This window comes from Aythya ferina, assembly GCF_964211825.1.
Source record: "Aythya ferina genome assembly, chromosome: 4".
Lineage (NCBI taxonomy): Eukaryota > Metazoa > Chordata > Aves > Anseriformes > Anatidae > Aythya > Aythya ferina.
In genome coordinates this window covers 28,108,549-28,129,409 of record NC_140300.1, presented here as the reverse complement: position 1 = coordinate 28,129,409, position 20,861 = coordinate 28,108,549, and the positions used below count along the sequence as shown (strand labels likewise).

The window sequence follows — 20,861 nt, the reverse complement described above, 5'->3', positions numbered from 1 at the left end:
ACATTTGGTTTCATGTCTAGAGACCACAGGGGTGATCTGGATGCCAGTAACACCTAGCCCAGTCCAGATGGTAGCAGAAGAAGGTGTGAAGATGGTACTGGTCTTTACATTTCCAGCAGAATGAAAAGCACTGTTGTCTCCTTTATAAGGGATATATAATGGGGCCCTGGAGTGGTGATCTCTCTGTCAAGATCGTCATTCTGCACTTGATTCTGCTTGTGGTGTCATTCTTCTGCACCAAGCATGCCTGTAAACTTCCAGATATGTCCTACCTCACTGGAAAAACCAGGTAGATGTGTAATTACTTAATGAGCAGTTACTCTTATGCATGAGATCACAGAAGCTCAGTACCCAAATGACAGTATTAATTACACATGCAAAGAATGAATTTTGATTGTGCTGTTCTGGAATTTGGTCTTTAAAAAAATATGCAAGCAAGTTGCTTGCAGCAATATAAATGCAACTTTAACAATAATTTCTCTTCAGTCCTTTGCAACAGGTTCTTTGTGCAATGGCATCTCAAAGGCACTCTCTTTTTGTTGGAAGAGGAACTGAATATACTTCTTTCTGTTGCAGTTATCATCGTCCTGCCAGCTGGGTGCTGGAAAAAAGCAGCCCCATGTGTCTATCTATCTTCCCATTTCTGCTCCATTCTCCCAGAAATGGGGGTCCTCCCATGGGTGGTGGGAGGTCCCAAAGCTGGGTGTTAGAGCACCGATTCCTGCTGCTGCCTCGCCACACGTTTCCCAGGTTCCTGGCTGACAGCACACCCTGGCTGTGTTTCTTGCTCCAGGGGATCAGATGATGCCTCTCCTCTTCTCTGGTGCCTCCTCTCCTCACCAGGTTTAGTCCTGGGCAGAATGAAGCTGAGATTGCACCAGCTTCACAGTGGGGATCAAATGAAATAACCCTTTCTTGCTGGTATAAAGCCCACTTCTTGATAAAGGAGCTGTCAGATCATCTGCCAAAGCTCAACAGTCCCTGTTTACACCTGGTATAGGTTGTCTGTCCCCCATTTTCAGATTCCCCTCATCTCAGTTCAGATGTCTCCGCTTAATTTCTTTTGGCTGTATGTTTTTCAAAAGAGCTCTGAGAGAAAAACCATAGTGCATACCTATGTGGTAGCCCCAGTATCAGCAGCACAGATAAATTTCTGCTGCCACATCACTTTTTTGCCTACTGAAGAGTGTGTAGGTGCCTCTAATCTGAAGCTGATATCTCTGCTGGGCCAGTGCTCAATTTCAGTGTGACTGTGGGGGGTGTAGGACAAAATCATCATTCCTGATGTGGGAGGAATGGTGTCCAAATAGCCATGACTGTGCTTAATTTCAATGCTGAATGCAGAACTGGGTTTGGAAAACTCCTTTGCTACCCACGACACTGAAAAATATGTGTAATGGCAACTGTATTTTAATTTACAGCAGAAGAATAGTTACAGCCTAATGCTATTTTATTACTGCAGGTGATAGCAGTCCTTTAATGTGGAAATGACTTCACGTTTTCCATTTGCAGCATGTGGTTTGGTTTGTTTGAGCAATGTTGGGTACATGCATTTTGGATTTAAATGATACAGGCTTTCTTTGTTCCACTGTTTTAACGTTTTAGTGATATTTTCAGTAGAAATCATTTGTTGTCCAAAGCAAAGATAATGTAAAAAAATGAATGAAAGTGCTAACAGTGTAAAGAAAATGTTTTGGGGAAAGAGATGTTAAGATTTTCTCATCTTTTAATAATTTGGTCATTTGAAAATGACAAGTTAAGAAGCATGTCTGCGGCGTGGCATCCAAGGTTGTTATGTTTACCTGAGAGAAATCTCGCCAATAGCTCTGAGTTACACTAGATGATCTCTGAAGGTCCCTTCCAACTGAACTGTTCTGTTCCATTCTGCATGTTCATAGCTCTCTGGGCCTGAAGTAGAAGTTAGGGAAGTGTAAAGGAGATCATTTCATTCTGAGAAGTGAGGGACAGCGACAGGGACATCCTTCCGGCAGTGATGCATTTAAGACGTGATATCTTTTGACTGGATCTACTAGTGTAAATGACCTTGGCAAGCTACTTAAATGATAAAATATCTCCGAGCAAAGACTGCTCTGGTTTTGCTATGCTTATTTGTATCACTGTGCTCTTAGTTTGGCATCACACTCTTTAAATTCACTTCCAAGAAAGACTATATATATAAACTCTTCACTCAAACTGATCTACAGATGTGAGCCGTAAACCAGCTAGCTAGTTAGGAGGAAAGAATTGGGGAATGCAATTGCAAAAACCTCTACACAATTTTACAGTAAAAGAGAGCCATGCTGCTGTTTTTTGAAAACATTCATTAGTTCCATTTTGCAGTCCAGCCATTGTAAAATAAATTTATGATTGCTTGAGGATGTCAAATGCTGTTCAAAGTCAAACTAATATTTCATAGTCTCATGGTTGATGCAGTGCTACCATCTGTTATTGCTTTGCAGCAGTCAAGACCCAGGCAGCCCTGGCAGGCAGTGGTAGGCTCACAGAACAGCCTCTGCTGTTACCTGGGTGCACCTCGTGCCTGCTGTTCAGTCTGGGTCCTGTTGTATTTTGTGTGTGTGTATATGCATATATGTATATATATATAAGATATATATTATAAATACTTTTGTGTTTTGGAAAGGCACATGAAGAAAAAGAAGGTAAGTGTAATGCAGAAGGTTCTAGGTACCAGTGTCTTTTCCAGCCGTTTCATTGCAATAAGTCTCCTAAAGTGCAGAAGGAAAAGCAGCTAATGTTGTCCAAGGACAAGACAGCAGCCCGACTTTCCTACCCAGGAAGGCTGCACCCTGCAGGAATCCTGCACTGTTCCTGTTTCCCCAAGTTTGGTTCAGTTTCAGTACCACTTTCCCCAAAACAGCTGTTGGAAATACTGCACAACCAGCTGAAAGCACTCCGCTCTAGGATGAAGAGCCAGGCAATCTCCAAATGAAAGAGATTGGCTCTGTAGCACTTCCTCCACTGCAGACAGATAAACTGATAAACTTCACCTGCTGTAGATAAAACATCCACAACTCTTGAGACACATCCAACTCCACAGCAGTTTTATTTTAGTTCTTTCAGTAAGACGAATGCCAAGGAGGAAGGAAAGGCATTACAGCTGGTATTGCCTTCTATCCGCCCCCTGCATCGGACCAGCATCCCTGGAGAATTAATGGAAGGGACTAAATCAAAGTAGCTCTTTCCACAATGATGGCAAGCCACTGGGAGAATAGAATGCTAAATGGAAACCAATTGGAAAAGAAGAGTTGAAGAACCAAGTCACGCATTTATACAAGTGAAATTTACAGACAAGTATTTTCTGAGGATAGGTTACACATGTTTTATTTAAATTCTGGTGACCAGGTTCCAGGACACAGGAGGGTGTTTCTGCAGAGAGCCTGATTTGTGGAGGTGAGCTGCAAGCATGCAAAGTTCTGCTGACTTCAGCCAGCACTTCCATCAGTCAGACCTTCTGGTCTAAGCAAGAGCTTGCAACCCAAGGCACATACTGCATTTACACAGTAAGTTTCGATCAATCTAGACTCAGGCATCACAGCAAAGATTATGCAGTGCTTTGTCACACTGGATGCTGGGGATGGAGGCAGAAGGTTTTCTGATGGCAGCACTGCCAGCAGGAGCACAGTGCACGCAGTATTCAGCTGAAACCCAAGCCCTTAAGGAACTCTACCATTAAGTGCTGTAAACTGTGGGGATGAAATATTAAGCAGACTTAAAAGCTCATATTACAGACTCATGGTGAACATAGTAAAGAGTGCTCAGTGTCCCGCATTGTACCAGTCAAGCGGAGTTTAAAGTGTACAGCTAGCCTCTCCTATGCTATTTGTTACTGTCATGGGACCTGTGGAAATATCAATAAAATTGCACACTGGTATAAGGAAAATATTACTTGGGGAATAAGCCCAGACAATATTTCTGAATGCAGATGACATTTTGTTATTATTGACAGATTCAGAATGCTCCATACCATTCCCGGTGACAAAAACACAACACTTGGTGGGAAAACCTGCAAGAATCACCAAAAACAAGACAGAAAGTTTACTGCTTTCTAGATTCAGCAGCTCTTCGATATTTAAGGACTGGAAATATAAAATGGTAAAGAAAGGTATGCAATATTCCAGGGTTTTCCTGCTCTGGAAAACCTGTCAAAGCAAATAGAGAACTTTGCCTAAGAGTGTAAGGGATGGAAAATGGGGTGTGTACAAACCAATGCTCCAGCCCCACAACAAGCTGCATGTGTGTGAATAGTACAAGCCCTCAGCCCGCTGAGAGCCCCATAAATTTGGTGGGGCCTGCTGAGGACCCATTCACTGTGTGCAACCAGGTGCTGGAGCAGGACCCAATTCTTCTGGGTACAGTACACACATTAAAAAATTTTAAGTCAAAGACAATGCTTTCCAGGCACATCATCATCTTTAAACAAGCAAGGTAGGTTTTGATGAAACCAATGTACAGTTTGGTGAAGTGGTGATCAAATGTTTTCTTATTCAAAAAGTATGTATTGGTGTATTTTATACACTTAATTTGTCAAACGTTGTTAATTTTTCAAAAATAAGTAATTGCCTTTTGCTTATGACAGTCTAGGTTGTTGATAATGTAAATATCCATGTATATGTCTGGGGTGAAAATAAGTAGGAAATCTTTAATGAAGATTGCAAAAATTAAGTGATCATCCAGTTATTTTGGTTGCTTGGCCCATCCAAGGAGAGAATGGTGCAATTTATTATTAATTATATTCAGTAGAGACCACAAGCAAATCAAACAAAAATGAGAGGTAAAGCAGTATATCCTATGAAAAGAGAAACATGGTGACTTACACACTGGCAAGAAAAAAACATTGGGAAGATTTGTTTTGCTGTAGACTGCGCACTTGAGAAGGAAATTAGTTATTAAAAATTCTTTCAAAGCATCTGCATAAAGTCCTATTGAAAGTCAGCCAAGTGCCACTGCAAGATTTAATAAACCAGGAAAAGCATTGCTCAAGAAGCAAAGAAACTTTCATCAGTTCATATCTTGTGCAGGGTCTGTTCACTGCCACAGTGCTCTGATTTTGTTCTGGGGCAATTAGAGACTGCCACAGCATGAGAGTATTAGCAGCTTGTTCAGTGCACAGCTCTCCATGGTCAAGAAATGTGATGGATAATTCCTGTTGAAAAAGTTTTTGGACTGAGATATGGGAGAATGAGCATTCAAGTCAAAAAATTAAGTTTGCTAGGACCTGAGGTGAATCATCACGCAAAGGGAAATAAAGAACTGCTTTGGTAGTTTGCAAAATATATGGAAATATTTATCTCTTGCATTTCCATGCAGAGAAGGATACTGGGGCATCCAGACTATCCTCTGTATTTTTACATATGTATACCCTTATAACCACACTAAGAGTGTAAATGTGTACAATTATTCTGATGTGGGGACCAGGTCTTTGGCAATTTTTGAAGAATACTTGTGTCATCTGATTTTAAACACCTCACTTAGATGCTAGTTAATTGGCTGTTTCTTATTATTTAGCAGTGGAGGAAGGTAAGCGCCTCCTTTGGGGTGTCCATGTCCTATATAGGAAGACAGAGCAACCGGATCCCCAGATTAGACACTGGGGTGAGAGGCCCATGCGAATCCACCCTTGGGGCTAGAGAGAACCAAACAAGCTACAAACTGGGCAAGCAATGTTCAGAAAATAAAGGAGTAGGGGGAAAATAATGCGCCTTCCTTTGTGGAAAATTTAATTTGCGTGCAAAACTGAAGTACACCGGTACAGGCACAGAAGCTGTTACAAGAGTACAAATTAAATGGATGCTTGGAAATTAGATTGAGTAAGGCTGTGTAATTATCCAGATAGATTTTTATTGCCTGTCAACTCTTTATAAAACCACAAAGTCAAAGTCTATGCAACCAGTAGGTGTTTTTCACAGACGTGGAGGAAGACAGCTTTCCGCCCTGAAGAGCATATGGTCAAAGAAGTGGTAAGGGGTGTGATGTGGTGTTTATTAATGGGTGTTTTTTTTCCCTACTCTTTCTTTCCCCTTGATCTCTCCCAAACCCTTTTGGTGTATTTCCGTTTTGTTGCTTGGTTATTCTGTAGTAGATACTATTTATTCTATCTCAGATACTGTTCTATTAATTTTCTTTTAACATTTTCTGTTTGATTGCTATTTGGTAGCAATCACTGTACTTTCATTTCTAAAAAAGGTTACTGAAAAAATATTAGAACTTAGTTTTTCAATGTACAGGTTTTTCATATAGGCTCTGGCTTGGACCCTCATACCAAAAATTTAAAAGCTTTCTCTCATTATGGAGGGCTTAAGACAATTGAATGCTGACACACTTGTACTATATAATTCACCGGTGCTTTTACTTGAGCTTCACTTGAAGTTGAATGTGGATTAAAATTTTGAATTGCCCTAGAGGAAAGAAAGTATTAGCGACATGCTGTGAAAACAAACATGACAGCTTAGTAGTAGGGTTTGGAAAAGGATACTCTCCTCTGACATATTATAAATAAATAAAAGGACCCCCTCACACCATTAGTCCCTCTTTCCCACACCCAGGTTGCCAGGGCCAGCAGAGATCCTCCCGTGGCAGCTGAGCAGTTGGCATCATTCCCTTCTACCCCACAGTTTCAACAAACATGAAAAAAATCAGGGAAAATGTTGCTCTTCTTCCAAGTGAGTTGACTGTTCCTAAAAGCAGAGCTGCTCATCCTCTTCAGTTCAGCAAGGCATTAATGTATTTGGGTCAGGCACAGGCCCAAGCCTGTGGGAATACCACCCCATCACAGTGAGGTCTAGGTGTAATTATTCAAGGCCAGAGAGATCTGCAGATACATTTCTCCAGGCCATGGATGGACAATGATGTGGAAATGTCACCTCCTGTATCAATGGTAGAAGATGCGTGCTCATTTGAAGTTACTTTTCTCAATCAGGTTTTAGGAGAAGTCTGTGGTAGATGTGATAGAGCTGGCTGGCCAACAGTAGAAGTAATTTTGCTTATGTGTATACACTTTGGAGATCAATCAGGTCTTCTGTGAACTTTCCCTCCCTGAATGTATTGTGGTTTTCATAAACACCCTTTTCAGTAACAGCCAGTTACTCCTATTTCCTAGAATTCAACAGTGGTGAAAGGAGAGAGGTCTGATAGGGAAAACTACTCCTTGCTTTGGTTGCCCAAGAAATCTTGCTCAGCTGTTAGCTGGAGGTTTAAAAAAAAAAAAAAAAAAAAAAAAAAAAAAGTGCTTCATGAGATGTCACAAGCTAAGCACTCTGGTGACTAAGAATGTATTTTGTTCCTTTAAAATTCATATTTTTAAAAGTGTAACTGGTTTTGTTGTTTTATTTTTTTGTTAATCATGTGTCATCTATCTGGATTACATCAAAGATTTGAAGATGTGTTTTGTGGGGAAAAGAGGAAGTTTGAATGTATTAATTAGGAAAAAAAAAACAAACCTTCAAGTCCATTAAGCAAACATATGTATCCTTTCCTCCCTACTTAGCATAAATCACATGCATGCATAAAACTTACTTTAGGTAAATGAAAGGTACTTGAAATAGTATAGTACATGTTTTAATGAAGCAAAGCTGTGACGTCAAATAAATACCTTACAACACGCATTTCCAGGTTTTCCCAGATTGTACCACCTGATTCCAGACGGTGAAATTACCTGCATTAAGATCAACCGAACCGATCCCAATGAGAACCTGGCCATTAGGATTGTGGGAGGCAGTGAGACTCCTTTGGTTCACATCATTATACAGCATATTTATCGCGATGGAGTAATTGCCAAAGATGGAAGATTGCTGCCTGGAGACATGATACTAAAGGTACAGTACTATGGAGGTACAAGACAATAATAATAATAAAGTATAAGCTTTTTGTCCTGTTTGTTTCTACTGAGCTGTGGGCTTAAATCTCACATAGTGTGGTTTCTATTGCCTTAAATCCACTTACACCAGAGTAGGTGATGGGGCCTGATCTGGGTTATGTCCTGTCTGTGTCAGCACCACACTGCATGAGACCCTGCCCACTCTGAGCTGTGAGTGTTGCCCCATCACAGTCACAGGTGTAATCTCTAGGAACAAACTTGAGCAGCATTCAGGCATTAGCTGTTGGCTGCTACTTCTGCTCTCGTTTCTATAGAAATGTGTAACAGATGAACAAGAATTAGGCCAGATGGTTAAAAAGCATGTATCTTGTGAACGATGGCTTCAGCAATAGCTTTTGAATGAGAACAGTACTCTCAGCTGCCCCATTGACTCAGAGCTGTGCAAGGATGCTAAATTATATTCATCTTTCAGTCCTTGGAAGAAAAGAGTGATAACAGAAAATGCCTGTTTCTTTCTTTACTTGCTCTGAAGGTTTGTTGATGTATAGTTGGAATGAATAGGCGTACTTACATTTGGAGCCAAAGGTACAAGTGCAGCTCATGCAGGTACACCCCAAGCAGCTTAAACCAGTTAGCTCAAGTATTGCTGATAGCATGGCTAAAGATGGCAGCGTGTTTTTTCCAAATGGCTCAGCACAGGTTTCCAAATTACAGGTAAACATTTCAGCAGACTGTTCTGTTATTGGAGGGCTGATGCTGCCATGGGTGTACTGCTGCATGAGTGCTAACCAGGTGGTGCCTCTCAAGGGGGCTTCTTGTTCAGTTGCCAGAGCAGAGCAGCTGAGCTACTGCAACACTGGGCTGCCCAGGGATGTATGGAGGAGCCCTGGCCATTTCAGTCCCTTGCTCACATCACATGCAGTACCCAATCTGAAGTTAGTTCAGCTGCATCAATAGAGGTGCGGTCCCCTGCCAGACCACAGCAGGGACAACCCTGCCACGACCACACAGGCAGCTTGCAAAAACAAACCCATGTGGAGCACTTCTGTCTGTCTTGGGGAACTGCCGTTGCACTTCGGAAACATTTCTTAATATTTAAGGAGTTCAACCTGAACAACGTGAAGCTGCATGGAAATAACTTGTGTGAGTCAGGTTTTCCAGCAGTCTTGCAACTGGTTTTCATTTAGTGGTGATAAAGTGCAATGACCAGTCACCCTTATACATGCAGGCATGACAGGACTGACTGGAAGCTTTTTTTTTTTTTTTTTTGGAGCTAAAATAAAGAAGTAGTAGTTATGGGGTTTTACTGCTGTCAGAGTTAAACCTTACCTGGAAAACACTGAGAAGCGTAAAAAGCCTGATCCTCCAGTGTGATGTGCCAGCACAATTGCTAGTTAAATATCCGGGATGTTTGACCTTGTACTTGAGGCTCTTTTCTCTACTTTAATTAGAGATTCATTACTGGGGCACAATTTTCTTGCTGTAACTAAAACAGCTGGGAGATAATGAAGGAAACTGGTGGGAGTGAAAGGAAAGGCTGGCAAGGTGATTTGAAATCAGAAGCTAGTGGAATAAAACCAAGATATATGAAAGGATATTGGAGCTTGGAGGAGCACAATAATAAAGCTGAAAAGTAACAGTTATATCTGGAGACTATCAGAGAGAAGGGGGGGGGGGGGGGGGAAGGCAGAAAGTGTCTGTACAGTGCGTCCTTTCCTTGGGGGAAGACTGCTCTGCAGCACAGCCTTGGACTCCCGCACCAGGCGGTTTCAAGCAGCGCATGTCACCTTGTGTGAAGACATCTGTGTAAATAGGCCGGCCGCCCCCGGTGCCAATTCAGATTAGAAGGCCTTTATGCTGCTGATTCATGGCTCTCCCTTCCAGGTGAATGGCATGGACATCAAAAACGTGCCTCACAACTACGCCCTGTCGATCCTGAAGCAGCCCTGCCACGTGCTGCGGCTCACGGTGCTCAGGGAGCAGAGGTACCGGTGCCGAAACAGCGGGCTTGCCCTCGAGGCCCACTGCAACAGGGATGACAGCTTCCACGTCGTCCTGAACAAGAGCAGCCCGGATGAGCAGCTGGGCATAAAGCTGGTCCGCAGGGCCGATGAGCCCGGGGTTTTTATCTTCAACCTGCTGGAGGGAGGCGTGGCAGCCCGTGACGGGCAGCTGCAGGAGAACGACCGCGTGCTGGCCATCAACGGGCACGACCATCGGTACGGCAGCCCGGAGAGCGCGGCCCACCTGATACAGGTCTGTCGACAAGGCTTTGGGCACGGTTTCTGAGCCTGGCATGTGTTTTCACCATCTCTTGCAAAATTAAGGGGTGTGCATTTCGGGGAGGGAAGGAGATGCGGGGTGCCTCTGTGATGCTCTTAGCAGTCTTAGTACAAAAGTGTCGTTGGGCCTTTCTCAGCTACAGAATCAGTCAGCTTCTGCCTAAGTTCCCTTCCAGAAATATTTTTATTGGATTTATTTCTTTACAGCCCACCTTAGGAAAAACAAACAAACAAACAAACAAACAAAAACTTCAACACAAAAAGCAAAGCCAAGAATCTTTTGTTGTTTTTACTTCTTCTTTATAGCAGTTGTTATTGTGCAACTTTTCATTTCATTTGGAGGGATGCAGAGTGTTCATGTGTTGAAGAATTTCATGTGCCTCAATAGCACGATGTCAAGTCAGTCTGGATGCTCCCCATTTCAGACAGGTATCATCAGGGTAACACAAGCCTGGCTGGAAGAAACATTCAGATCAATGTATTTTGTGGAAAGGATTTCTCCTTTAGCACAGGTTCACAGATGGATGTAACTAAATTTAATTGAAAAGTTTATGGCATAGGTATGGACAAAGCCATTAGCTCGTACACATGCTGGGAGCAGGGGCTCCCAATCATCCTCAGGCAAGCTGGTGTGTTCTGTCTGGGCAACAAAACTGCAACCCTGTGCATAACACCAGTTGTTGAAATTTTGGTACAGCATCTTTCTGGATTACTTTATGTAGATCACTAACTGGGAGCAGAAGGCGGTGGGGGTGGAGGATGAGAGGGATGCTAAATTTTCCAAGGGGAAGAAAGCCTGGAATGAAAACCTTTCTGAAAAACTGGTATTCTTGGAACAGTTCTTTATGGCTACGAAACAAGGCAACAGTGCTTCATAAGCAAAAAACACATGCAGCGTAGACATGAAATGGAAAGAATGACTTAATGAGACCATTAACACGCAAGTGTTTGAAAACACTACTAAAGCTCTTATTGGGTTCCAAAGAGTGGATGTTATTTATAATAATGCTTGAAATGCACACCAGTCTCTGGGAATTTAAACAGCATGCCCATCAAAGGGGAGCTTCAGGTTTCCAAACAGCAAGGATTACATTGCACTGATGTGAGCTCTATGAATCACATTCGTCTAACGCAAAATTCCCGGAACCTGTGTCTTTTTTGTCATGTTTTTTCATCAATTATCATTTGCCTTTCCTGTTTCCACGTTATGCCAGAGAAAAACCGTTACACCAAGGCCACAAATGTTTTGCATTTGCTTCTTACACGGCATGTTTTTTTTTGTCCTCTCATTTCACAACAGTACCCTGTCTGTTGAGATCTCAGTGTGTGTCATTCACAACACATTAAGGTCTTCAAATTAACAGTGCTGGAAGCTTCAAATATGAAATCAGTTTCCTTAAAAGCAGAACAAACCTTCTCTGATATGATAAAAGGCGGTGGTGGCTTATTATGAGAGCATAGCTGGGAGAACATCAGATTTCTGCAGACTCTGATTAGTTTTGACTTCTAAATAGTGATTAATTGAGAAAAATCTGATCCTTCAGGCCTGTAGCAATTATACATTAGCATAGGCGAAGCAGCTGATAATCAGGAGGTTAGGTTTCTGGCTGTTTATATGCTCAGTCACAAGAACCGAAATGAAGAAAACGTGTAAGTGCTAATTGGGAGCGTGCACACATCGTAATGCTGGGGAGCTCACTGCTTCCCATTTGCTGCATCATCTTTAGTCACAGACTTGTGTCAGATGCGGCATATTTAATCTGAGGGTGTTTCTGTGCAGCCTCTCCATGCCTGTAGCCCTGCTGGCTGCTGTTGTGCTTGGACATTGCATCTCCAGGGGAGGTCACAGTGCAGGTAACTGGAGATCTTCTCAGGCTGCGTTACCTAAACCAGGGAAACAGCTCCCAAAAGCAGGAGCAGAATCATGCTGGTGCAAAAGAGACCTCTGGAGGTTTCCAAGCCAAAGCTTTGCAAAACGTTCCCCACTTGGTGCTTGATTTGCTTTGTCCATAACATGAATTTTAATTCTAGTGGGCTGCTTCTGCAATTACTTGTACATGGGCTTGAAACAAACCTTATTGATTTAATTCTAGCTTCAGCATAAAGAGCAGAGATGGAATTGGGGGGAAGAGGGGGGAACAAGCAGGGAAGGAGGGAGGGAGATCAGGATGAAGCAGCAATTAATATCCTGATCAGTAGAAATGTTAATGGGTTTGTGTATGGAAGTATGTAAATACAAAAGCTAGTCGTCTTGTTTGGATAACTTCTTAAAACACTCTGGACTTCTGAGAAATTACTCAACTTAACTGACCTGGAGACAAATGTGACATTGCAATAGAGACTGTGCTGAACTTTTGCTAGTCGGTCTACAGAGAATTAATCACATTTACAACCTCCCTCTAAATAACCAATTTTGAGACTAACCATGTGGCAGCAGATGAGTTTTAAACAGAAGTTGCGTAAGTTGAAGTTGTTTGTTTTAAAGAAAACTGTATTTTCATGGGGGTCATATGCCCTTAGGAGGTTCAGTCTTGTATTGTTCAGTTACATTTCAACCAACCTACAAACCAGGGTGGTTTCATTTCTCCCTAGATACATCAATCTACTTTCGGGTACCAGATGAGTACCCAAAAATACTAGTCTTAGAGTTCAGAATTTGATGTTAAGTAATAATAAATCTGGTAAAATTACCTAGCAAGCTATTTTTTGATATGTGCTTGTGTACCAAGTGATGAAGCTGTGGAGATTTTATTTGCTGATGGAAAAACCTACTGTCCCCCAAAGTACAGGTAAGGTAACATAAAAATGTGCTTTTTTTTTTTTTTTTTTTTTTTTTTACTGTGATATTGTTTTTCTGGCAAATAGCATGGGCTGAACGTGCAGACTTCAGGCTTGAAGTTGGAAGAGGTAGTTTTTTGTTTTTTTTCTTTTTTTTTTTTTTTTACAGTTTTTTAAACTGTAGTCACATTTTCAAAAGTGCTTTTAGTAATTCTCAGCTAGTACTACTGAATACAGCCACAGAAAAGGCAAACTGAACTATAAAAATGAAAATCCCAGGGGCCTCCTCTAGCTTCTGTTAATTGTCTGTGGGAGATTTGATTTCAATAGTGCAACTGGGGCTGGGCTTGGTTTCCAGCTGCTTGCTCAATGCCAGCTTTCCTTGGAGCCTCTCCCCAGCGAGCAGGGGAACAGTGCAAGCAAGCATCTCTGGAGGTCTGATGTCCCGGGGGCTCTGAAGATGCTTGCAGGGGTCTCCACGTTAGATACTGAGCTTTTCCTTGGAAATGAACTGCAAGTAAGCAGACAGGAGTCCCTTTGGAGACCAGCTTTTAAGAGTCCTTCCTACCTGCCACAGCACTGTGGTCTCTAGCCTGGATAGAAGAAGATTAGAGGATGAATTTTTTATCTTCTGAGTATGTTCCTATAGCTTCGAGGCCTTCAGCTCAGTCCGTTGGTTTGCCTTTATGACAGATACGTGATTTACCTCACTGAATTCCCCTCCCTCTCCGCTCAGTTACTGCACCACCGTTGTCTTGAACAGATTGATATGCACCTCTCTGAGGGGAGAGTTAAGCCATCTGCTTCTGGTGACACGGGTGGCCTCCCTAGTACTGGTTCAATAGCAGAAAAAAAATCACCTGTACACAGAACTAATAAGGTCAATATAAGGGACACACAGAGCACCTGAAAACAATGAGCAAAGATAACTTATTGTAGGCCTTGCAGCATCTCCTAGATGTGTGAGTACTGTGACTCTGTTGTGCAGAAGTATTTTGAGCTTATTTCAGGTTTGTTTTTTTTTTTTTTTTTCAATTGCTGTTCCTAAAGTGAGAGTTTTGGCGACCGTCCCACCCTAAATTCCATTACTCTGCAGGCTCGTTTGTGTCTGCTCACTCTTTCTCTCTGTGCTTTGGCACAGGGGGATTTTACTTCTCCAAATGGTGCCACATCCCTTTCTTTAAGCTGCCTTACATCTGTCACACTTCTTGCAGGCAGGTGGGCTCAGCTGCATCATTTATTCCCCACTTTCACCAGCCAAAGCTGAAGCACATCCCTCATTATAGCACTAAATATAGGGAGCAGCAGCTCCAGGTGTCTGCTTCTCTCCTGTGGCAGGCAGGCAGGTTGCTGCTCTGTGCTGGTGCACACAGGTGGGCACAAGGACTGCTCAGCGACCCCACCACCATGGGTGGGATCACTAGCTGCAGCCAGATCTGGGGCAGACAGGAATTTTCAGGGTTAACACCAGATTTTCAAGTTTTAAGTAGCTGGCAGTAAATTTTTATGGATTTTATTAACCTGAACTGATGCTACTGCTTTATGTCACCGTGACCACGCGAGAGGGAAATCCCATCCACGCTTAAATGGGATCTGTGTTTTGTGAACTGTCCCTGGTTGATTTACCTGGGATTATTGTGGCAAAACAGTGGGATTGGGACTCACCCTGTACCTCCTCCTGCAGGCCAGCGAGAAGCAGGTTCACTTTGTGGTGTCACGGCAGACCCGGCAGCAGCCCCCGGACATCCTGCAGGAAACAGGCTGGGGTTACGGCAGCAGCCCCCAGCCCTGTCCCGCCGAGAGGAACAACCCCTGCAAGGTGAGAGCACATCCATCCTTCTGTCCATGGGAAAGGGGGACCTGGTGGGTGGTTGGGGTTTTGGAGACATGCGGTGGTGTTTCTGGATCTTGTCAGCGCAGGGAGATGTGCTCCAATGAAAACAACAGGCTTGTCTGAGGCTCCTCTATCTGGAGCAAAGTCTGCAGGCAGAAGTTTTCATAGATCGATCTGAGAGAATCCTTTAAGCTTCTTGAAATTTACAGTTATTATTGGTCTGCTCGTTTCTGGATACCCATGCTCTGACCCAGCTCGAAAGCTGCAGCTGGGAGGTCCTCACTGGCCACGGCAAGCGTAGCAAGTGTCTGATGGGTTTGGCCACCAAACATGTTGGTTTGGGAGGCTTGTGTTTGACTGTGCCACTGCTGTGTGGCCCCATGGGACAGCATCGTTACAGCAGAAATAGCCAGAGTGGCCTCCCCTGCGAGCACCTGGGGATCCAGGTCTTGCCCTTGGGCTGAGGAGAACAGGGACAGAAGAGTGTGGGCCTGGGGCAGAGGGGATTTAGGAGCTCCCTTCCATGTTTTAAAAACTTGTCTGCATTGAGAGAAATGAATCTGAATCTACTAGAGTCATAATTTTAAGTAGGACTACTGCCAATTCAACCAGGTTAAGCTGTTGCATGGAGGTGCTTGTGATGAATGAAAGTGGCTTTTATTTAACACCATGGGTAATCACAGCAGATTAACCATATTTTTTTACTGTATGTAAGAATATTCATTCAGGAGCTGAATTTCTTTATTGCACTAAATTTAAGTCATATGCCTGGTTAATTTACATTAATCACTCTGAGTGTCACCATAACACAAAACCCTCATGAGCTGGTCCACACCAAGGGGGGCATGAGCAAGGAAGAAAGCCAGGGCTGGATTAAATCCCTCCTGCCTGATGGGCAGCAAGAAGTGTCCTTAAAGAGACCTTTGGACTGAACCAGCTGTCAGACTGGGCGTGCAGCTGTCAGACAGGAGGAAAACCTCGCTCTGCATTTCATAAAAGCTTAAAGATACCCATTCTCTGCAGGTTTCCTTTTGCTTTCTCTCTGGTTTGTTTGTTTGTTTGATTAAACTATACTTATTCAATGTTTTTTATGTCTAGCATATATATACATATCAGTGTATCTTTGTTGTTAGTTTTGAGACTTCATGGAAAAACAACCCCAGCCCTTGCTAAGGATCAACAGGGGTTAAACCATGGAGCAGAGCTGGTGCTGGGTAGCTACTAGCCGGTAGCAAATAGTGCCCAACTAATCAAGCATCTGCAAAACATTACTTCCTAATGAAGTAATGATTTCCTTAGGGAGATATGTGTAGGACAGCAATTAGCTCATGATGCTGCTATATGATTTCTAGTGATGCTTGGAGCACCTGCTAGCTCCACCACAGAGATCTGATTAATTGATACCACGTGTGATTATTTGGCAACATGGCTTGTTTTCCATACACTGCCCCAGATCCCCATTTTCTCTTCCTGTACCAAGAGGTATTAGATGAAAATTGGTAAATTCAATGTTATTTGGGGGATCTGTGAGATTGAAAGGCCACTATTGACTTGCAACTATCCCCCTGAGGCTAATGAATCATCTTTTGAAGAAAAGGTTGTGGCTTTTAGGGGGATTTCCAGTTTGCCACAAGACATACACGCTCCATAAGCAAGTAAGTAGGCAACCTGCTGTGGGTTTCTGCCCAGTGCCACAATTTGGGCACTTTCCAGGGAAGGTCAGAGACAGAAGAGAAAACTCTGAGCTGTTACCATCTCGCTTTAGCTCGGTGTGTGGGCAGTGGAGAGCTTATATCAGAAAAGATGCACTGGCAATAGATCAGTAGATCAGTACAGCCAGTGGTCATGAGTAGCTTCGGGCCCTGTAGGATTTTGGGCTGATGCAATCACTACTGGAGTGTTATTTGCCCTTTTATAGGGTACAAGCATGTCAGTTTGAGTATCTCCAGCTTTTATTTTATTGCTGAAGGTTTAACTGAACATCATTTGCAATTCAAGGTTTTTAAAGTCCAAGCTTTGGCAGACTTAAAATGTTATATATATATATATATGTATATATGTATGTGTATATATATATATATATATATACATATATATATATATATATGCATATATATATATATATATTTTTTTTTAATAGGCATTAGAGCAGGAATAATGCTTGCAGGCCTAGGGTCTGCACAGTGTTCTAACACAGCACGTGCTCTTGCTCAAACTCAGGGCAGTGCTCACTGGTTGTATTTCACCATCAGGGGAGTTTGCTATGTGTGTGTGTGGTTTGGTGAATCTGCTGCCATCAGTAGAATTGCTTTATTATGTGTGGTTGATAGACAGATTGCTGAGTGACTTGGATTCTGATTAATTTTAATTGTGTTTCCCCCCGCCCCTGGCCCTACCTTAGGAGGTGATATTAGCAGGCCAGGAATCCTCTCTTTGAGCCCTCACATGAATAAACATGGGCTGCAAGCTGCTCACAAGCCATCACTGCCTTCGGTGCCAAGAATAACCTTCCAGCAGCCGCTTTGTTCAGACGATGGCTCAGGAATCGCTTTTGGCCAAGCCGTTGCCCTCCCCACAACCTGCCTCCATCTGGAAGGATCGAGAAGTCGGCTCTCTTTCAGGCCAATGCCAATGGCAATGGGCCACGCAACCAAGAGCAGAGAGAGGAGGACAGTTTGTAATGACATCCTCCTGTGGTGGCAGTGATGGGGGCTGTATGGCGTGCTGGGAGACTGCTCCCATACGGGGTCTCGTTAAGCCGTTTTGTGGTGTGCAGGAATACGAGATGTCCAGCCCAAACTGTTCTGGCTGCTGCCTGGATTCGAGAAAGAGAAGATATCAGAAACACTAGCGTGTGTAGCAGAGGCTGTTGAGCAGGGCTGTAATGTAGAAACCAGCCAGATTTGATTTCTTTGAAGTCAGCGGGAGTTTTGCCATTAATTAAATAACACTTATTTTTAATTGGAGCTGTTTTCTTGCTCCTTTTTGACAAATTGCCAAGCATTTAAACGAGTCCATTGCCCTGTTGCTTGAGCAATGTTCTGTGACCATCCAAGCAGGTTAGCCCTCAGGTGAAATGCATCTTCCAAACAGACACAGCCACATCCTTTGCCTGCAAGGCACACATCGTGGCTTTGATGTTGTGATAATCTGCCATAAATATTTATTTTACAGTAAACATACCCCCCCAAAAGAGAAAATGTAAAAAGGAGAAGATGAACTGTTATGTTTTTCTTCTAACCTCTGAGTTCATGTCAGAATGACAGAGAAGGACAATTGTTTGGAGGAGAATGCACTGAAATGCAGTCACTGATAAACACTGCCTTTTAACTGGCTTACTCATTATCAGCAGTACCTCCAGGAAAGCTCTACGTGTGTTTACTGGAAAAGGCTTTACTTTGCTTTCATCACGGCCTTCGTCTTGGCCAAGTTGCCCTAACTCCTTTCTATCTGCAGTCACGTAAAAAATGACATGCAGAAGAGTGGCTTCAAAGGAAAACTGATCTTGCATGTTTCAGCAGACAACTACATGTACTTATATAATTGTTCACTGAAATATAACAGGAAAATTTGTCAGCACCACTTTGAAAGCTGCTCGTCTCTGCACTGAGTCCTCAAAAACAAAGCCTTAGCTGATTTATCAGCCAGTGTTTTGGGAGTCAGAGACATGGTGGACATAGCATAAGTAACAGGATTGCTCTGAGTGCTCAGGGTTGCAAGCTTACTTGTAACTTCATGTTTTCTTACAAAATTTCATACCCACATATTTGTGAAAATTAGTAGTGCCCCTATCCCACATGATGCAGAAAGTGCCTGCTTCTTGGTAGAAAGGCATTCTTTTTCCAGAGGAAAAAGGACAGCATTTTGCACAAACACAGATGAAACATTATGTTTAGTTTGCACAAAGTTAGAGCTACCAAGTTTAAAACCTGTAAGCTTTGAAGATTAATGTGATCTCCTGAAGGATTAAAATGACCTGAAGTAGGACACTTAAGTCTTCTAAAAGAGAATGTTTTAAAGCCTTCAGAAACGTTGAGGTTCGGTTGCAAGCCATAAACCCGATTACTCTGACACAGTGCCAGTGCTCTGCAGGTGGTATGTCCAGACAACTATATCAGTTCGCTTGTTGTCCCACTGACTAAGAGAAGATCTTTTTTTCATGTAATTCTTTGCCTTTTTGTTCCTGAAGCTCTGTGGTTTCCCTGAAAATTAAGCTGTACTGGTACTACGTAGAGAGAAGCCCTCCATGTATCTGTCCCCACACCGCATAATTCCCACTGACACTCTTCTTTTCTTCCTTCCTATTCCCATAAAAGCCTCTTGCTGCTCTCTTCCTTCCTCATAGTCACAGTGGGAGAAGCCATGGGCTTTCTTGCTCCTCTTTCTGCACTGCTGGCCCAGGAACTGAGATAGAATGTCGTTGTGAGATCTCAGATTGCTTAGGAGAGTTTAATGTGGCTTTAAATGAGATTTATAGATTCTTTTTGCATACTGTAAATGTGAGGTCACGCTTGTGAATGAGAAGGGGGCAGGGGGCTACATTTGAGATGTATTTAGCAGCATGTCTATTCCAGCTCCAAGAGGGTTTCTGCAGGAGGGACTAGGATCTTCAGGAGCTGGTGCCTGGAGCACAGCTTATGACATGCCTAAGCAAGCCAAAGCAATTAACATTTACATTCTGGAGAAGCACCCTTGTCTCTCAAGCTCTCCTGCTAGAAATGGATGGGTTGTAAAGGTACCATTCAGTCCACAGGCTGTGTTGAAGCTGTGTGCCCCGTGCATCCCAAGGTTACCCGTGAGTTTGTTTCACCCTTGCTCAGAGACTAGCTTGTGTGGCCAGTGATGCATGTGTAACACCCACCACTCTCTATCTGGAGACAGGAGCAAGAGGATGACTGCCCTCAGACAGCAGAGGTGGCTCTCACGGAGTGACCTCTCAAACATGAGAACTAGGAAGAGCACCCTGGAAGCTGTGGGTCTTCACTCTCTATAGACCTTTCTCACTGAAATACATATTCTTCTACCATGTTCTAGCCAATATCTTATACAGAAACAGAAATATGGAAGAGTAGATGAAGTCTGTGTCTTCTCATCTGTCCTAACAGGTTTATTCCTTTAACCCAGGTGTACCATTTCTCATAACTATACAGATGATGTTCAGATTGCAAGCAGTAAGATACAGATCATAAACTGATAGTTTATGATACTGGTGATTATATCAATACTGGTGATCATATCAATCACTTTTTTTTCTTTTTTTTTTTTTTTTTTCCTTTTGGAAAATTGTGTTCTTAATTTACATTTCAAAGACCTGCTCATACTTCTCTTAGCCTCATTGCTAATCTGCTTCTGAGTTCAGTAGAAGCTGTGTCTGACTCTAAAGTATGGGTTATTTTGGCTGCATCTCTGACTCCACAGAGCCTAAGCCTTGGGAGAGCTATGCCAGCCACCCAGAAAGATGTGGCAGACACTTGTAAAGGGCTTTGGTGTTCCTTCGATACTTCCTGATGAATATTTGCTTCAGTAGAAAATGCCTAAGCTGTCAGGGAGGTCTCCATGCCCACTGCGTGTGTTTTGTTTTCCCCATCACAGAACACCCTTCATGCTGTCACCTGCCATGAGAAGGTGGTGGCTGTCCGGAAAGATCACACGGAGTCTCTGGGAATGACAGTAGCAGGCGGAGCAACCAACCGGGAATGGGATCTGCCTATCTATGTGATAAGCGTTGAACCCGGAGGAGTTATCAGCAGAGACAGCAGGATAAAAACAGGTAAAAATGCTCTGAGTTTGAAAGCATGCTTTAATTCAAAGGCTTCCTTTGAAAAACAGGGGGGGGTAGTACAAAAGCATCGCACCCAGATGCCTTTGGCTGTCCCAGAGATTTCTGTTAGTAGGTGACAGATTAGAGGGTCTCAAGTTAGCTACTAGGAAAGGTACTATACACAGCAGTAACCATCTCTGTGAAGGGGAATATAAACATATTGTGGTAGGAAACAAAATCATTTTTCACAGGAAAATGGGCTTGCACCACCATCTCCTAACTACTGAAATCTTTGTTATGCAACATTCATAGTGTTGTGATTTTGGTGTTTGTTTTGTTTTGTTTTATGTCAATTTTTGAGCTTGTTGCCAT

The 20,861-nt window shown here is 42.9% G+C and overlaps 1 protein-coding gene across 5 annotated transcripts in view; it reads left to right on the top strand.

The window, feature by feature from the left end:
* Positions 1-20,861, top strand: part of LNX1 (ligand of numb-protein X 1) — a 120,141-nt gene that overhangs the window by 89,652 nt on the left and 9,628 nt on the right. For all 5 annotated transcript variants that reach the window (XM_084517663.1, XM_084517664.1, XM_084517662.1 and 2 more), the window contains 5 exons: positions 3,968-4,123; positions 7,630-7,832; positions 9,719-10,090; positions 14,579-14,713; positions 20,321-20,498. In XM_084517663.1, the coding sequence (XP_084373789.1) occupies positions 3,968-4,123; positions 7,630-7,832; positions 9,719-10,090; positions 14,579-14,713; positions 20,321-20,498 (1,044 nt within the window). The remainder of the gene's footprint in view (positions 1-3,967; positions 4,124-7,629; positions 7,833-9,718; positions 10,091-14,578; positions 14,714-20,320; positions 20,499-20,861) is intronic.